The 20,017-nt window shown below is 33.2% G+C and overlaps 1 protein-coding gene across 4 annotated transcripts; it reads right to left on the bottom strand.

Annotated features, from left to right (window-relative positions):
• Positions 1-7,285: 7,285 nt before the first annotated feature.
• On the bottom strand, positions 7,286-19,334 carry LOC114402686 (long chain acyl-CoA synthetase 8-like). 4 transcript variants are annotated; one of them, XM_028365337.1, is made up of 13 exons: positions 18,607-18,817; positions 17,168-17,288; positions 14,066-14,659; positions 13,880-13,960; positions 13,493-13,759; positions 12,753-12,884; positions 12,500-12,673; positions 10,794-11,023; positions 9,720-9,837; positions 9,310-9,441; positions 9,044-9,178; positions 8,725-8,931; positions 7,286-7,769 (listed from the first exon to the last, which is right to left on the bottom strand). In XM_028365337.1, the coding sequence occupies exons 3-13, from the start codon at positions 14,600-14,602 to the stop codon at positions 7,605-7,607; spliced, it is 2,178 nt and encodes a 725-aa protein (XP_028221138.1). In that variant the 5' UTR covers positions 14,603-14,659; positions 17,168-17,288; positions 18,607-18,817; the 3' UTR covers positions 7,286-7,604. The 4 variants fall into 4 exon arrangements, with proteins under 4 accessions (XP_028221138.1, XP_028221137.1, XP_028221139.1 ...); XM_028365336.1 differs by having other exon boundaries at positions 17,168-17,301; XM_028365338.1 differs by lacking the exons at positions 17,168-17,288; positions 18,607-18,817 and adding an exon at positions 19,146-19,334.
• Positions 19,335-20,017: the final 683 nt, after the last annotated feature.

The following is a 20,017-nucleotide window of genomic DNA, read 5'->3' on the forward strand; positions in this document are numbered from 1 at the left end:
CATCTTCCTCCTTCGTTGGTTGCTGAGGTGCCGACTTGATCTGGCTTTGCTTCTACCTGGTCCGATCTATCGACATGGGGTTGTTGTCCTCAGCCACTGTCGCAGCCACTGTAGCCGCCTCTGTTATTGTTAGGGGTGTATATGTAGTTGCCAAGGGTACCCTGTTGTATCAACTTCTTTATCTTGTCCTTCAGGGCCACACACTCCTTTATAGTATGGATAAGATCTTCGCATTGAGTGCTTCCTCCAGCAAGCTTACTCTACAAACATTTAACGACATGCAGTGTGGGTACTTTGGCTGTCAGCTAGACTCTTTGAAGGATTTTTCCTAGACGGGCTTTATTTTGTCCTTGTTGTGGTTGTCTTTTTTCTTCTCTATCATGCGCCCTTGGTTGCAGAAGCCGGATAACTCCTCTATTTGTATGTATCTCATTGCCCATGCTCGCATGGCAGTTTGGAAATAAGATAAGTGACGTTTACTAAAAGAAAAGAAAAAAGAACCGAAGGTAATACAAAGGAAAGAAACGAAGAATAAAGAAATATAAAGATGAAACTTAAAAGAAACATAAAGCACAAAAGGATATGTCTTATCCATAAATAGAAAAGAAGAAGAAGAAGAAAATGAAGTAATGGCTTTGTATTAATAAAAAAATAAATTCAAATTTTTTTGACTAAAAAATAAATTCATTAAAAAATGTAAATAATTATTACATGCATACTTTTATATTTGTTATGTAAAATTTGTCTAAGTTATGAAACTTATATATATGGTGTCGATGAACATGTTTCGAGAAAGATAGAAGAGTGTATTCAAAAGTGATTAATATTTGAAACAAGATTCAAGAATTACAATGCACCATCAAAGTAATTCATTTCGATAGAGATTCATGTTTTGACAACTTTATCAAAGCACGTGTTGAACTTAAAGGCGCTCAGGAGCAAGGTTATTTCGAATTTTCAAAGTATCAGTTGAAGCGGTTACAAAGAAGTTACACGAAGACATTAGGTAGTATTAGATTTGTGTATTTAGGAATATTGTTGTACACTTTTCGAAATCATAGAATTCGACTATTGGAATTAGAAGTCTATAAATAAGATTTTTGACGGCCAATTATCGGTGGATTGAATTGTATCACTTAAATCCTTAAACACCGACAACACCTCACATCAAAATTGGCTATTGGTTCAGAAGGTCATCATGTATGTATTCATTTTCACCTTTTATGAATTCACGTCTCTTTACTTTATTGTATCGTTCTGAACCCTTTATTTTTTCAATCTCCATATCTTCTCCAAACTTTTACTTTTTCAATCTCTATTTCTGGTTACTATTGAAATTACTACTGAAGTATAATAATTATCAAAATTAACTTTTTAATTGAAAACACTCATAAAATCTACTTACAAATTATCTTACAAATCGTTATATAGTAATACTATGAATATCTTTATCAGAATTACTATTATTATATGTATTTAGTATTAGACAATTCTACGATAAGTTGAAAACTACGAACTTGCTTGTTTGATTAAAAAGAATTTACAATCAAGAATGATTTCTATGTCTCATCTTTAAACATTTATTTGTTAATAGAATCATTTAGTGAAAAGTACTTAGTTTGTTATAAAAATATATTTCGTTCCAGGAGTAAGTGTAATTTTCACAATTAACAAATTGACACACCCAGTGGGACAAGTTTGTAAAAAAAAAAAATCGATCTTAAGAAAAAATCCTAATGAGAACTGTTTGGTTTTAAGAAGTGGTAGAATGACAACAAATAGTCAAAGAAACCATAGTAATAAGAACAACAATAATAATAATATTGTAAACACTTCTACTAATAATAGTGGCAGTAGTGAGAAAAATCAAACAAATCCATCTTTCGGGGTAAGTAATGAAATGGTTATGGGTGTTAGTCATGCAAACAACAACCCCATAAATATAAGTGGCAAAGACACGATGTGTTCATGAGTCCCAACAACTACCGCTGAAACTTCTTTGCAACAAAATAATGTAGTGTCAACTACAAACACACCCACCATTTTCTACTACAAGACCATGGAGTATGCCACCATTGTCTAACGAAATGAATATCCCACAATTGAGTCTACCAATGCCTCAAAGTCAAAATACAATACCACCTATTGTAGTTAGTAGGTGAACCAATAGGCTTCTAGAACTTGGGGGCAATAACCATTCTAATGATGTTGATCAGTTAAGAAATATGAGAGTTCCTATCGAAGATAGGATAACAGAAGATAACAACATGGTCTCCACAGGTGTTTCTAATGAAACACTAGTAGTTTTTAGACAACAAATAGGCCATAATAATCATGAGATGGTTAATACTTTGACAAATCACATGGCCTCAATTTTAAATCCTTTGTTGAGAACTACTAATTAAAGTTATCAACAAATGAATGGTATCCTAACTCGAATAGGAGATGCTTTGTCCATTCCTAGAAACCAACCCGTGGATAGACATATAATTCAGGAAACACCAATGCAAGAAAGAGCTAATAATAATAATAATAATAATAATAATAATAATAATAATCTTGAAAATGAAGTTAATGTCCCAACACGGTTAGTGGATGATAGAGAACAACCAAACCCTGTTTTGGTGACTTGAAACTAGAATGCAGATGAAGTTTTGGTTAACAAGCAGCAAAATCCAATACTTCAAGGATAAAATGGCCCAGATATTTAGGCCTTGAATCAAATCAAAATCCTCAAGTTAATCAAATGATTAAACAGGCCTTGAATAGACATGGTTCCAAAACAGGAAATGAACATCAAAATCCTCAAATTAATCAAATGATTGAACCACCTTATTTTTGTTTTTGCCTTCCCTGATAATATTTTACAATCCGAGTTGCCAAGGGGTTATAAGGTACCCAAATTTTTAAAATTTGGGCATGAGTTAGAAGAGTCTACTATAGAACATGTAGCTCATTTTCAAATAGAATGTGGTGATTTAGTCATTGATGAATTTTTTAAAATAAAATATTTTCCTAGTTCTTTAACAAAAAATACTTTTATTTGGTTCACCACATCACCACCAAATTCAATATATACTTAGGCACCCTTTGGAAGGGTGTTCCATGAATATTTATTTATAGGAGAGACTAAGGTTAGTCTCATAGATTTGTCAATTACTAAACATTTCAATAGTGAACCAATTGAAGATTATTTAAATAGATTTCAACAAATGAAATATCGATGTTATACTTAAATTTTGAACATGAATTAGTTAGAATGGCTATTGCAGGTTTAGATTTTTCAATTCGAAAGAAATTGGCAAATCAACAAGTTAGAGATATGACACAACTAGCAGATAGAATAAGAAGAACCAATCAAATAAATTATGATAAAGAAAGGAACAAAAGATATGATAAAAGTAGAAGGGAGAAAATAACATATGTAGAAGAATATAGAGATAATGATAATTTTATAAATTATCAACATTTAGATGTTAATCAAGAAGAAGATGAAATATGCGTGACAAAATTGCAGCCTGGACCTCCTTATACTTGTTAAATGTTAAAATTGGAGGGAAAACAAAAGTTTCCTAATGCAAAATATAGTCTTGATGTTATTAAGACAAATAAAATATTTGATAATTGAAAGATAAAATATTTATATTTGCACCACATGGGAGATTTGAGAAATATTTTTTTTACATTAAATCACTTAAAAATTTAAAAACATAAATGTTGTGATAAATGTATTTATGGTAATTCAACTTTTTTCATCCATTTGATATGGGTTGATATAATTTTTATTCTTTTTAAAAAAAATTATTTGATAATTGAACTATGTAAATTAAAACTGTCACAAATTGTGAAAGATGAACACAATAAATTAGGAGAGACTAAGAATGTGTATTGGATTAGGATTTTAAAAGACTATTTTGACATATAAAATCTTATGAATTTTAAAAGACTTTGTAAGAATGTAATGAGTTTTAAGACTATTTTTTTAAAGACTTTTATGATTAAGACTTTGTAGTTCATATTTTAATGGATTTACAAAATATGAATTCATAATATTTAAAAGAACATTATAAATTTTTAAGATTTTAAAGGACTTCGTGAATTTTTAAAAAACATTCAAAATCATTGATAAAAACCACCTAACACTTTAAATAAAATAGATCTTATACAGAGAACCCTAAACACGTTACATAACAAATCAATTTCCCTTAGCATATTTGTAAGTACAATAGGTTCATTCCTCTTCAATCATCAATCATGTTAATTGTATAAAAATTACATGTCACAATGTTTGTTAGTAGTATGGATCCTTGTAGTCATTCCCACAATAAAAATCCCACCAAACAAAAATCATGTTCAACAATTGTTTCAAACCTCATTTATATATTTATCCACTTATACATGAGTCAACTTTTCACGTTCATTAAAACTATATATATTTCTTATGTTTATATATATATATATATATATATATATATATATATATATATATATATGTTCATTTATATGTATAAGAACATAGTCAAGATGCTTCCCAAACTCAAGAATTGGAAAATTATGTTACAGGGTGTGTTGACCATTGGTCGAAAGCGAAAAAAAATTATGAATGTCTACCGCTTTCAACAAAGAGAGAGGGGATTTGTGTGTTAGAAAAAGAAAAATATGTCAACTTGCAGGAAAAGAAAGAAAGAAAGTCATATGAAATCTTAAAGATTTGAGTGAAATTGTTTAATGTGTATTTCTCATAAAAAGTCTCATGAAATTCATTAAAATCTATTCTAAGAAAAAATCTATCGAAATTTGTATACTTTTGAATTCCAAGAGACTTTTTTAAGTTGTAAAAATTTTAATTGAATACTAATGGACTTTATTGAATTTCTTAAAAAAATCCTAATAGTCTGAATACTACAAAACTTATTTCTATTATTTGAAAATCTTGATCAAATACCTCAAAACTTTTTTTAAAAAAAATATTTTAAAATCCTTTGAAATCCCAATTGAATACACCCCCTAAAAGTAATTTTTCAAAAATTTGAGGAATTACTAAAAATATTTTTTCAATGACCAAAAAAATAATTACTCAAATTTAATGGACTATAAACATATTTAAACCTAAAAGAATATAAATAAACAAATGTTCTCAATTACTTTCAGTTATCCCAGTGCGCTGGTGTCCCTTTTTGAAACAAAAAATTATTTTTTATTCTTAATAAATAAAAAACAATTTATGTTTCAAAAAAATTAAAGATAAAAACAAATAGACCTCCTTACAGACTTAATTATTTTTTTCTCTTTACTTTCTCAAACACACTCTAAAGACATCGGAATTAATTATTGTTTCATCTCCCCCCTAATCTCACTAAAAAGTGCAAGAAAATCGCTCACGAAGCGACGAAAAATTACAATTTTTTGGAATGTTTAGCCGTAAAAAATTGTTTAATTCATTTTAAGAAGATTTAACCGCCACAAATTATTTAATTTAATTATAATAAAATTACATGTGTAAGTTAACTAGCCATGTCAAATTACTGTCTAATGGAATTACCATTGAAGACCAACAAAAATATATTTTATTTTTACAAAGACCAAATAATATGACATGGCTTAAGTAATTAAGTCTGTTAACTTTTCAAATAATTATCTTAAGTAATTCAAATGATGATTTGTGATTAGATGACAAAGTAAAATTATTTTAATTGTCAATGCATAGACATTAAACATTTAAACTCAAGTAAATATTGATATTGTCACGGAGTACATGTCAAATACTACCTATTTCTAGATATAAGAAATGAAAGAGAATAGTTTCTTGGTCTTAATTATTAAAAATATATGATTACTTTATTGTCAAAATTCTTTTTTGTCCCTAACTAACGGGGAGATCTATTAATGATTACATTCATTTTCTCATAATGGGTGATTTATCAAGGTATCATCAAAACAAGAACACTCAATGGTTAAAAATTATCTTTTGAAAATAATTAGTCTTAAATAATTTAATATCATGGATAGTCTTACAATGAAACTAAATTTTATGAAAAATTAATTAATTAAATATTTTTATTGATGTTTACAAATAAGATAATTATTTCTTAAATATTAATTTGAAGGTAGAAAAAAAGAAAAGAAACGATGAATAAAGAAATAGAAAGATGAAACTTAAAGCACAAAAGGATGTCTTATCCATAAATAGAAAAAAATGAAGTAATACTTTTGTATTAATAAAAAAATCAACATTAAAATTTAAGTAATTATTACATGCATAAATAATAAAAATATTTAAATATTTATTGTAACTTGTTGATTTTGAATAATAATTATCTTAAAATTATACAATTGATGGTTTCTAATTAATTAACATTGAAATAATTTTACAATGGCGGTACATGCATATTAAACAAAAAAAAATTAAACCTTTTTATTTTATTATTTGTTTGTTAGTCATATTTTTTTTAAGTTATGTTAAAAAATTATTTAATTCTAAGAAATTATAAAAATGAAAAAAATATCCTTATCAATTTCATAGTAATTAGGGGAAAAGTTTTTTTATTAAGTTAAAAAAAAAGCATTTCACTGAAATAAACAGTAGAAATTCAATAATTCCATCAGATTTTTCTGTTTCTAATCCTCTAGCGAAACAATGAGTCAGCGTCGGTAACATCTTGAATTTTCTAAACCTTGTATATTTATCGACTTAAAAAAACAAAAACAATGTAAGAATTACATCCCGGACAGATTTCCAAGCAATTATAAACAAATGTCGCATCTCTTTTAGTTCCATTTGAAATTCAAGGGTGAATTTTACAAGGAGAAAACTAAATCATGTAATTCATAAGTTAACAACAACTTCAAGACTTCATGCTCTGCAGTCAGCTTTTCAATTATATTCATTATTCAATTATAAATGAAAGCCATAACCTTCTGTTTCTTAAAAAAAAAAAAAAAAACAGTTTTTTTGTAACTGCCTTATTTTGATATCAGTAGTTCTTATATAGCTAACCTTACCTAGCGGTATTAGCAATTTTTCTAAATAAATCTAAGTAATAATTAAATTATCCAAAATATTACACTGCTATTTAGTTGCGATGCGATGTTGCATAGTTAAATATAGCACACACAAGTGTTAGCAATATTCTTCGTTTAATATTAGAATTTAGCCGTAAAAAATATATTTTGTTTAATTTGTGTGACATGCATATCCTATTATAAACAAAAGTCAAAGGTTAAATCTTGTAACCATACAAACACTAAAAACATCATGTAGAAGTATTTTTTCAAGAGAAATTACTGCTCATAAATCAACTATATCTATTGCTAGCCATTGCTTGGTTGGCTTAACTGCAAAAATTCATGTTCACAGCCAAGTATTATTTGGAGTGGTTTTTTTATCTGTAAGAATTGAATACAGTGTGAGGGAGTTTATAACACTCACACATCCTGTTTAACCAACTGAACTAGACCCACTTGATGTATTATTTGGAGTATGATTTTATTATGTCAAATTAGTTACATGTTCAATAGTATTATCGAATAAAAAAGATACCTGTGACACATTACATACATTGAGCATACACCAACCAGAAATTGAAGAGGTTAGATACTACATTTCATGCATACAACTTCTGAAGATCGTCTTTGAATTTGGCTTTCAGCTGCTCTCTCTTTATCTTGAGAGCTGCAGTGACCAATCCAGATTCAGGAGTCCATGGATCCGGCAGCAACTTAATCTTTGCAGGAATTTCAGTTTTCTCCAGCTTTGCAGATTTTGCAACCTGAAATGAATGAAATAAAGGAAATGAGCCATTAACCACGCAGCACATACAATGGTTATCAACTTATAACTATGTCGTAATGTCATAACTAGAACTCGCTATTATACAGTTTTTTGGTGAATCAAAAAAATCATTTCTATGAAGTTTATTATCCTTCAAGCAAAAAGGATGCCTTGTCACAGCTGAGATACTTCCTTCACATACTAGTCAATGTGGGACTTAGGTCGATATTATCCAAGTCCCAATCATAGCACCGCCCTTGATAGGTGACAACCTCCCCACAGTTGACACTCTACAACGCTTCACTTAGCCTTTCTTCTGGTCAGCCCTTCCATAAGTAACCCTTTCTAAAACAATGACAACCAACTCTGATATCAATTAATAAGCACCCAAGCAAGCACTTGGGAAACTCTCCCTTAAAAGCTAACTGTCAAGGAGGGAGAACCAAAGCCACTCAAGTACCCCACAGAGAATTCCATACTACTTGATGTAACACTTAGGCAGGCACCACCCTATATAATACCCAAATCTCTATCAAAAGAGGAAATTTTCACCCTATATTAAGAGTGCCATTGTTCGCAACAGGTGTTACCAGATCACAATTGTTTTATGTATATTCTGATAATTGATAAAGCATAAATGGACAATCCAAATATTATATTCTGGATATGTGCCAGCAAACAAGTAACCCATAACCATTCACATATTAGCTAATTGTTAGGAATCGGGTATTTTATTAGAAAGATAGGGAAATCTCCCTTGAAAAAAGCTACAAATATTCAGAACTTAACCTCCCCAGCCCAAGGGTCCTAATCCTCTCTCAAATGAGAAGGACGATATACCCTTAATTCTTCCCTATTGCAGCCCAACAAACTAACAGATATTAACAAATAACTACCACTCACACCAACAGATATCAACAACAAACAGATATTTATAGACACCTAACACTAACCTTGGAAATAGACTGCAGAACCTCAGTGACAGTTTCAGGTTTGTTACACAGATCAGGAAAATCTTGGTAATCTATACCAGCTTGTTGGGCCCACTTCTCCAGGGACTGTTGTGAAGCAACAACTAGAGCCACACAGTAATTGTGAAAGGGGTCTGCATAAACCATTATATTGTCCACATAATCACATGATGATAGTGCTGCCTCAACCTGCAAGTAAGTCATAATTAAAACACTACGTAAGGCCCAGAAAAAGTTACTGTGGATCTGGTGTAAGTACTTTATCCAGACTCCAAAACGAACAAGGTATGGTTTGAGTTACCTTTCCGAGAGAGATATATTCTCCATGTTGAAGTTTGACAATATCTTTCTTCCTATCTATGATTTCAAGACATCCATCAGGGTGGAATTGCCCAATATCACCAGTATAAAACCAGCGCATACCTTTCTCATCAACCTGTACTAAGTTAAAAAACAAAAAAAAAATGTAACGAGTGGCTTAGTAATATGCAAAAACAGATTTAAGAGCAGTTAAAGGAAATTAAAAAGGAAAAATGTCATGCATACAACTGTAACTTGGGAAATTACCTTGAACACTTCGTTAGTTTTTTCTTGATTCTTAAAGTAACCAGCTGTCACACTAAATCCTCCAACTACAATCTCTCCCCTTGGCATTGGTTTATCTGATGTCAGATACCCTCCTTCTTCCCAAGAAACAAGCTATACAACCAAATTAACAAAGAAATCAGGTTCCCACCATATGAGCCTTCTAAGTATCACCAACTGCAAGTTCTAATACAGATTAAGAGACACGAATTTGTTATTTCACAGAAGTTGTTATCTTCTTACTATCTTTGATGTCAAATAAGTTTTATTACGCACAAGCTTGAAACTCTAATAATTAATGACCATTACCATAATTCAATGCAATATCTATGAATAAGTAGTGGTTGGAAGCTCACTGCACTGTTTTTCGGTTAATGGGACATATGACATACCTTAATGTAGCAACAAGGAAGAGGTGGACCAACACGTCCCACACTGTAGTCATCCCACTCTGAGAAGGCAGCCCCAGCAAATGTTTCAGTCAAGCCATATCCTTGCCCAATAGGAGCCCTATCAACAAGTAAATATAGAGAACTTCAACACTAAATGGATAATAAAAGGTGTAAATCAAATTTATCAACTCCGGGACAGTGAAACTCTTCCTGTATTTCTGTGAATCAATAAAGTCCCTATCAAATTATCATCAGTGTTCTATCATAGTCATAATTAAATAAGAAAATAAATCAGGAAATATAATGAAATATGGTAAACCCTATTAAAAATCATCTAAGATACTCTAAAGTATTATAAGATATAATAATGATATTATGAGGCATTTATAGATAACACTCTTACACTCCCCCTCAAATTAGTTCCTCAAATCTATCCACAAATTGGTTCCTCAAAGATTTAAAATGTCACCATATAGACTTTTATGGAGGATTAAATTAGTGATCAAAAGAATCTTTGAAGATTAGTTTGGAAAAATTAAATCTTCAAGGAATTTAGTGAAAAAATCATTGGAGGACAAAGGTAGTGAGAAAAGAATCTGAGGAACTAATTTGGTAATTTAAACTTTTCGAAGGGATGATGTTGCGACACATGTAACTTTGGTGAATAATTCTCTGATACCATGTAATGAGTTAACTATCCCAGTAGCTTAAGCTTCTAGGTGAAAGAACAGGACTAATTAGTTTGGTTTCTATGGTCAAAGAGCATAGAACCGAAAACTTGACTGTATTTCTTTTTTCCCCTCTTTAGGAGAACTTAGTTCTTAATAACTTTTCTCCATGATGATGTTCATTTTATAACATTGTGCAAGTAGACACAACAAATAGACATACTTACATATGCTATTAGATACAAATTCACATAATATGCAAACTATACATAGCTTTATTCCCCTAGATACATAATGCCAACACAGAATAGAGGCGTGTGAACACACACACACACACACACACACATATTCAAATTCCAGTTAGTTCCAACCAAGTATTATGTAGTACAAAGATGGGAATCATTACCCCATGCAGATATTGATGAAGTGTTGCGAATCTCCAGATAAAGGAGCTCCCCCACAAAGCATAAACCGGAGCTGGCCTCCAAGTGCACTACGAATTTGTTTAAAGACAATGGTATCCCACATCAACTTTTCCAATCCCCAAGCTCCTAGCCAGCTTCCTTTTACAGCAGCCAGTCGGCGCTTGTATGCAAAATGGAAAAGATTCTTCACAAGGCCCCCTTTTTGCTCAACCTACATAGAGTATAGAAAATGGTAAGGAGAGAAATAACCATTTAACGAGTAGTTTAATTCAAAGCATTGAATACCAGGGGAAAGTACAAAAGAAAAAAAATTAAAGTTTCTGCAATTTGGGATTGGAAAGCAGCCATCAAAATGGAAAATTCTACCAGATACTTCTATAAAACCAGCATTGCACTAAGGTAGTAAATGCTGAACAGTAAAGTTTCAATAAGAATAAAAACTAAATGTAGAAGAGATGAAAATGTTGACATGAATCAATATACACTACAAGAAAAGACTATCAATGAAAGTATATAGGAAGAATTGTAGTACAAGCACTATCGAGGGAAAGATAACAAAAACTAAACACTAGTTTAAGGTAGTTTGCTCATGTGAGGTCAAGACAAACAGCACCCACAATACAAAAAATTGGATCAAATCGAAAGTCATTCGTTAGGCACCCATGATGCAAATAGGAAAGAGAAGGGAATGATTTAATGACTTGACTGAAAATGAACATAATAAAAAGAGAGATCTCTCCTTCAAAGTTCTCCCCTTTCAAAACCAAGCACTTGCTCGCTTCCCTCAAAATACAAGTCCATGAATGATATCCCTACCCCTTTATTCCTCCTATTTATGTAGTTATCCAACTAATACTCTATAACAGTCTAACTAACTAAATGTTCTAGTTGTTTAAATTACCTACTATGTCTTCCTTTTATTCTTCCAAGCAACTACTCTTCTTGTCCTAACACCACTGAATCAGAAGGCCAGAGGAAGATCAAAGAAAACCTAAAGAAAAACCATTTGGAAAGATTTTACTCTAAATGGAGTAATTGAAAACTTAGTTTTAACTGAGCCAATAGCATTATTTAATTCATGTAGCAGGCCTCATTTAATGGAAAAAGACCATGTTGTTGTTACTCCCCTCTGCCCACACAGACCTCTATTATGAAAACATTTTATATTAAAAAACATAATTAAATTCCAGGTACAAGCCTGACAGATTCATGAGGCTAGCCACTAGCTCATGGGTTTACTGAGGTCCAATTCCATTTCTATCCTTTTTTAGCCTTTTAAGTTGAGAAAAAAGGAAGAGCACACTCATTTGGTGTAGCTAAACCATCAATTCAAATGGTAGGACCCCAAAATTAATATTCAACCCAGATGCACCAAATGAATGAGTTCTTTCTCTTTGCTTAATGTATAAGGCTAAACAAGAGCAGCACTGGCATTTAACCACAAAACATTCATGAGCTAAGGTTGAGGTAACAAACAGTGAAGCACAATGGCATTCTCAAGTTAGTTGTCAATTTTTTTCTTTTTTTTTCAACTTATTTATTTTGTAAATGTAAGGGAATTTTGTGTAGGTTTTCATAACAAAGGAGACATCTGTGCAGCTGACACAAAATAGAAAGGATGGAGATTATGTGACAACATGTGTATGTGAGATAGAGTGCCCATGTGGAGCATTGGTTTGATTCACACCTTTTTTACAACTCCATCTCGAATCCGATCAAGAATAGCTGGTACTGCTGTCAAAAGAGTGGGCTTTAACACAGTAGCATCTCCCTTGGTTCCTTTCTTGACTTTATTAGACGTGTCAGTTAAAGTCAGAGGAGAGCCGTAACCAATTGCACAACCTGCAGCCAGCATAACAGACTGGACAACCACCGTAATTTAGAGATAATATCATCAACATCAGCTGTTTTTGACAATTAGAAGGCTAAGAAGAAATCACCTCTGCTGCCATTTCAAAAACATGAGCAAGGGGCAAGTATGCCAGGTACACATCCTTGCTACCTAGATTTGGAATCACTGTCATAACAGCTGCTGTAGTGGCTACAATGTTGCCGTGAGTAATCATGACACCCTGAATTTACAAAAAAAGTTAGCACTCCATCAAGTGAAAGGTAAACATGTAACTGAGCTGTTGGGGATCTTCTTGGTTCTCAAAATTACTAGACTAGAAAATTTTCATCATATTTACAGAATGACTTAATACGGTTATTGGTTATAATTTACCACCTAATAACATGATGACAATAAAGTCATACCAAGACTCAAGTCAATACTCAACTACTCATATTTATGAACTACATTATTTAATAGGCATCAGGTTGTTGAGACATTCAAAGAAGAAGGATTCTGGAGTCTGGACAAAACATTTTGCAAACATGCAGCAAATCACAGGTATGAATAAGAGATTATAACACAGACACTGAAAGGGACGAGACCTGCAACAAAACTTGTGTTGAGCTGTAAATATTATATATTAAATGCAATTAATTAGGATAAAATTGAGGGATATTAATGAAGAGAAAGTTTAGGAGATGTATTTTGCTTAGGAATGGTTTGTTTCCTTTTTTGGAGGATTGTATCAGTCTTTAAATACCTGTGTTATTCCTCTTCAGGGATGGTATGGACAGCATTTTATTATCACATATTTAGATTTCTCTACAACTTGAAAAAGAAACAAACCTTTGGCAGACCTGTACTGCCACTTGTGTACATGATAACTGCAATAGCATTCTTGGAAGGCAGGCTTGGCTCAACAGGACTTTCTTTCCCAAGTTTCTCAACTTCACTAAAAGATGCAATTGTCCAGCCGCTTGAACTTCCAGAGAAAGCATCTTCTTCGTTATCATCTTCAAAGTAAATAATATTTTGTAAAGATATTAGTCTTGATCTTATTGCATCCAACTTCTTCAACTGCTTGGAGTCACAGATCAGAGTAGATACTTCAGTCTGTTCATATTCCAAAGCTTCAAGTGAGAACATGCCCATCACTTTTAGTTACTACAATCATTAACTATTAACTATTTTCATCCATTCTCTAAAATTATGCAAGAGATAATAATTTCCTACCTCATTTAGTGAGTGGATCAGGGCATCCTCACCTAGAGAAGCATAAATAGTAACGACTGTTACATTCTGCCTGAAGCAGCCCTGAAGTTTAGCAAAAAAAATTCATCAAAATTTCTGAATACAAAATAGTTAAGCCAAAAGGTAATGGAATGACTTGAGGATATAATGCAAATAAAGCAAATTTACCTGAAGGGCAATGAGCCACTCAGCCCGGGTATCAGAGAAAATGGCAACACGGCTATCTTCATTATGGCCCAATTTAAGAAGACCAGATGCAAAATTGGACACGCGAGCAAATACCTCTCCATAGGTTTCCCATTCATAGTCTCCTAAATGAAGTTTCTCAAACTTCCTGCCATCACTAGATGTAACCAACTCCTTTTGTATTAGTTTTCTAGTTCCAAGAAATCGATTGCAGGTATATTTATTACAGGATTGCTCAAATAGATGAGCCATGGTTGGGGCTCCTTTCCAAGGAACTTCAACCAACTCAGTTTTTCTAGCATTACGTACTGCAAAACATTCCTCACCACCAACTTCTACCGGCACACCTCTTATTTTTCCTTTTTTTTTTCCAAAGAACAAAGCTGAAAACAAGACAGGAACAAGAATGCTTATGACTATAGCTGCAAGAGCTCCATACTCTCCATGATCTTTCCAGCCAAATATGTCACTTATATTTAGAATTTTTAACCATGAGGAACTACCCTTTGGATCATCCATCTTTTATGTTTGGTGAGATATAGTGGTCCTTCTTAAGCAAAACACAACCTAGATTACCTGAAAAAGGTGAAAGAAAGCATGGATGCAATTTCTTTATTTATTCATAAATGTAGAAATTCAAGACAAAGGAAGAAACATTTTAAAAAGAAAAGAGGGGGAGGGGGATAAGGAACCCCCCTCCTCAGCTATAAAAAAAATAAGAAAACACTGTGATGGATTGCAAGGCACTGGACTTGAATCACTGAAAAGTCTATAATACATTATTACTGTCAGCCTATCAATAAAGCTTATTCAAAATCCTAGAAGTCTAGAACTGTCCAGACATTCGAATAGTAAAAATCAAGGACATCATTTGAGGGAGGTGTTGCAACTTGCAAGCATTTATAAAGAAATAAGCTAGTGATGAACAAAAGGAAACACAGTTTGGGTTGACCAAATCTGGAATATTTGGGACATGTTATCTCAGCTGAAGGGGTGTCAGAAGACCCAAGAAAGTAGAAGCACCGTGGTTCTCACCACTCACCAGAATCTAAAAAGTACCTAAAGATATTAACAGCCTGTGGGGATTTTAAGGGCTAAGAGGGTACTATAGAAGGCTCATAAAAGATTGTGGAAAGATTGTTAAACCCTTACACCAGCTTCTTAAAAAGGACAGTTTTCAATGGAGAGAAGTGGCGCAAGCTGCATTTGTCCAATTAAAAGCTGCACTGAAATTTTACCCAATCTGGCAGTCCCAAGCTTCTCCAAGTTATTCATAGTAGAGACTGATGCATCCAACAATTAGACTGATGCAAAATAAGTCAGTTAATGAAAAGGAGTTTATGGCTGTAGTTTATGCCACGCAGAATGGAGGCATTTTGTGATTCTAACAAACCAGATAAGTCTGAAGTTCCTGACAAAACAGAGACTGGTGATTGAACTACAATTTAAATGGGCCTCAAAGTTAATTGGATATCATTTTGAGATCCAATACAAACATAAGCAAATGCTCTCTCAAGGAAGATGAACTTTGCAGCTATCATCACTGTGAATGTCAAGGGGTTGGTGGATTGGACAGAGGAAGTTCATTCAGATGCTCATTTACAGAAAATCATACAGGATTTGATCCTAATCCACATATCCCAAAATTGATGGCAGAATTTCACAGCGCTCCATTTCAGGACAACTCCAATTTTTTTCAGGACATTCAAGAGGCTATCAAATATAGAGAATTGGGATTTAATGAAGAAAGATATCCAAAATTTTGTTGAAGCCTGTATCTCAAGTCAATGAAACAAATATGGAACTTTGTCACCCACAGGTTTACTACAGTCTACAGCCTCTGCCTATCCCAACCAGAATTTGGTCGGACATATCCATGGATTTCATAGTTGGTTTACTTAAGGCGAAAGGGCTGGGCACTGTTTTGGTGGTGATGGACAGGTTGACGAAATAAACTCATTTCTAAGGACTCAAGCATCCATATAAAGCAAAAATGCGGCCAATGTTCTTGTAAAGGAAATTGTAAAACTGCCTGGGATTCCTCCATCCATTGTCTTGGATCAGGATCAAGTTTTTCTCAATCAATTCTGGAGAGAATTGCTTACATTGGCAGGTACTCAGGTACTCAGTTAACGTTTAGCACCACCTACCACCCATGTTAGGAACCAAGAATTGAAATGAGGAAGAAAAGAAAGAGTTTTATTGAATAGGATGAGAAGAACAGAAAATAGGAGAGAAAACTCTCCTTCAAGGGTTTTCCCTTCACAAAGGATTTCTCCTTTCACAAAGAACTATGGCTCAATCTAAAAAATGAACAGATCTCCCTCTCTCCTATCCTTCTTCCCCTATTTATATCTAATAAACCCCTCTAACTAACTAACTAATCAATATCCTAACTGTAGTAACTAACTCCCCTTCCTCATACTCCTAACAACCCAAGATTGCCAAACTGAGGTGGTTAACCGCTACTTGGAGATCTAGTTAAGGTGTTTGACAGGAATGAGGCTTACACAGTGGCCTAATTGGTTTAGCTTGGCTGAGTTCTGGTTTAATACCAGCTATAACTCAGCCCCTAACATTTCACCCTTCCAAGCATTATATGGGAATGGGATAGACCCTCCTCTGTCATTGAAAGGGACTACAATCCCTTCTAAAGTTGAAGACATGAACAAGCTGACACAGGAGAGTGGTTTCAGCTAGCTGAGTTGAGAAGTAATCTGCTCAAGGCGCAGGATCAGATGAAGCCACAAGCCAGAAAAACATAGATGTGTGGAACTTCAAGAATGGGATGGGTCTACATCAAGGTGTGACCATTTAGACCGAGATCATTTGCTAAGCGACCAAAAGTTCCAGATACAATGGAATGGAATGGACAGTGCAGGTGGTGGATAAAATAGGAACTATTGCATATAAACTGGAGCTTCCTGAGCATAGCAATATCCATCCAGTCATTCATATTTTGTTGCTGAAGAAGGTCAAAGGCTCCCAAAGGGATTCACAGCCACTTCCCCCTGTGCTCAATTACAGGTACAACCTGAACAAGTACTAGTGACAAAGGAAAGCTCATCAAATGGTTTCAGCTACCTGAGTGTGACAATAGTTGGGGAGTGAACAGCTTCTTCTTCTTTACAGGAGACCTTTCCTTAATCCTTATTTCCACCTTGAGGACACCATGGCACCTTTGGAGGGGAATATTGTTTTAGACCTATAGAAAAGGTCTAAAAGAGAAGAATTAGAAGGAATATTAAAGAAGGGGAGGACAGGACATGTCACAGAATAATAGTACAATGGCCATTCGTATAGTTAATTGAGATTTTGTTAGGGGGTTATAAATAAGGAAGGAAAAGTCAGTTGTAGAAGTGGGAAAGTTCAGACTGGGAGAAACTAGGACTCTTGACCACATCCTTGGCCATTCATTCTTTTTTATACTCTCTCTACCCTAATTCAGTCTTCCACATTGAAGCAAGATTGATACGGGGAGATCTTGAACAATAAAGAATTCTTTTTCTTTCTTCATATTTCTCTTATCCAATTCTATTAGAATCACAGAAAAATCTACAATACATTAGCACTGCCTGCCTATCAATAAAGCTTATTGAAGTTCCTAAAACTGTCCAGAGATTCAAATAAAATCAGGAAAACCTAATGCAAAATATGTTATACCACATAGGCAGCACACTTTTGTTGATTTATCATTTAAGAATGAATTCAACATCATATCTTTGAATAACCTTTTAATTGATTTTCTATCATCCATGAGCATAAAACTGAATAGTTTATCTTCCCACCCCCAAGGAGAATTCATGTTTTAATTACTTTACTTTTCACCATGATGATGTTCATTCTATAATCTTATATAAGTAAAATAAAATTACTTTATAATCTCACCTTCCTGGTCTTTACTAAAAATTAAATACAATAAAATTTACCAAAAAAAATGTAACTGCAATTACTTCATCAATAAACAAAAAGGAATTTCAATTAGAAATACGAAATTAACCAAAATTTTGAGATTACAAAAAATTAGAATAAAAAACAAGTGGTATACAATTGTCAACTAATCACTCTTACAAAGTTTACAGTACCAACTACCAACTACCAACTGCCAGACTAGTTTTTTTTTTTTTTTTTAAAAAAAGCATGCGGATAAATTGAAGTCATAAATAGAATATAGACTTGATTTATTACAGAAAATAATAAAAAATCGACCAAGTATAAAACACTCTGATTGGGACCAACTCAATCAAAAACAAGAAGCAGAAGGGGACATAGCCTCTCGCAGTAATGATTAAAAAAATGATCAAAAACCCAGAAGAAAAAGAAGAAGAAGAAGCCCAGAAAATCAACGATTATACCAACACACATAGAACAACCAGCAACATCAACCCCACAAGAAATTCAAGGCAAAGAAAGCATCACCACCTTCCCAACAAATCAATTTCATAAGTAAATAATTACACCACAAACCAGAACTCAAAAATTGAAAGGGAAAAAAAAAGATGCAGATGGAACAATTACAATACCTATGTGGGTACGATAAAATGCCAATGACCGTGTGTTTGTGTAATTGTGTTTGTGTGTTTGTGTGTCTCTATTTTAGTAAAGTCATTTATTTTAGGGTAAGCAGTGGTCAGCAACACAGCACAGCACAGCACAGCACCGACGAGTATTGCATACTATTGTTCGCATCAAAATATACGCTGTACGAAGCCGCACGACAACTGTAGCGTGACCAAGTTACGATAAAGTATAAAATTAATAATTTTAGTTTCGTAAAAAGCAAACAAGTACAAGTGTACGCTTCTACGTTTATCAGTTTATTTTATTTTATCCCTCAAAATAAGGTGGCTTCGTATTTATGACTTCAAGTTATCCTATGATAAAGATTGTTCAAGAAAGAAGAAAGTCTGATAGCAAACGTCGTGTTATAACATAGGGAAAAAAAAGAGTGCGTAGCGGAATTAAAACTTAGTTCCCAAAACAGGTAAAAAAAAAATACGACAGATTAATTCTTTCAAGAACCAAAATGAATAAAATATAATAGATTAATTCTTTCAGGAACCTTAATATTTATCCTAAAATATTAGTGTTCAGTGGGTAGTGGAAATAGACTTTCGATACGGTAGAGTGAGTCTCGCTTCAGTCACATTAGATTGAGAGATAAAAAAGAGCAAGGGAGAGAGAATCTTGGGATCTCCCTTAAACCAGATGTGGTTTAGATCTAGAATGGAGTTGAAGTCCGTTCAATCCTTCAAGTGAAGGACTTATAGAGGTAATCTGGTGGGAGATTTCGTTAGGGATACATGATTATGCGTAATGAGCCTTCATTCTTGACGACAAGGTAAAGATGTCGAAGGTGTTGTCAGGTGTATGTTTATATCAAGAATTAATTAGGTAGGTGAATGTTTATTTTTTGAATTAATTTAATAATTAGCATCAATTTTATTTACTTTTCTTTTTGTATTTATTATGTAATTGGCAATCTTGCCTATATATGTAAATCTTTTATTCATGAATAACATACAAGAATTATTCTTCCTCTCCTATTATTTTTTTTCCCAGCAGTCCCTAAAATCACATGGTATCAGAGCTTCGGCTCTGATCCTGTGGTATCTCGCTATGAAAAAAAAAATGTTGCGACGGGAAAAAATTCCTCCACCACTTCTACGAATTTTGGTGGTAATGAAACTGTATTATCCCCTATCATATCTGATTCTCTGTCCATGGGTACCAATTTACAGCTTGTGATTCAAAAGTTGAATGGTAAAAATTATGTTGAATAGGCTCAATTTGTGAAATTGACCCTTGATAGCAAGGGAAAGTTTGGCTACCTGACAGGAGACACCTCTCAACCAGGAGTGACCAACCCCTCTCTCCCAAGATGGAAGTCAGAAAATTCACTAATCATCGCATGGCTGATCAACTCAATGGACT

This window comes from Glycine soja, chromosome 20 (genome assembly GCF_004193775.1).
Source record: "Glycine soja cultivar W05 chromosome 20, ASM419377v2, whole genome shotgun sequence".
In the NCBI taxonomy this organism is placed as follows: Eukaryota; Viridiplantae; Streptophyta; class Magnoliopsida; order Fabales; family Fabaceae; genus Glycine; species Glycine soja.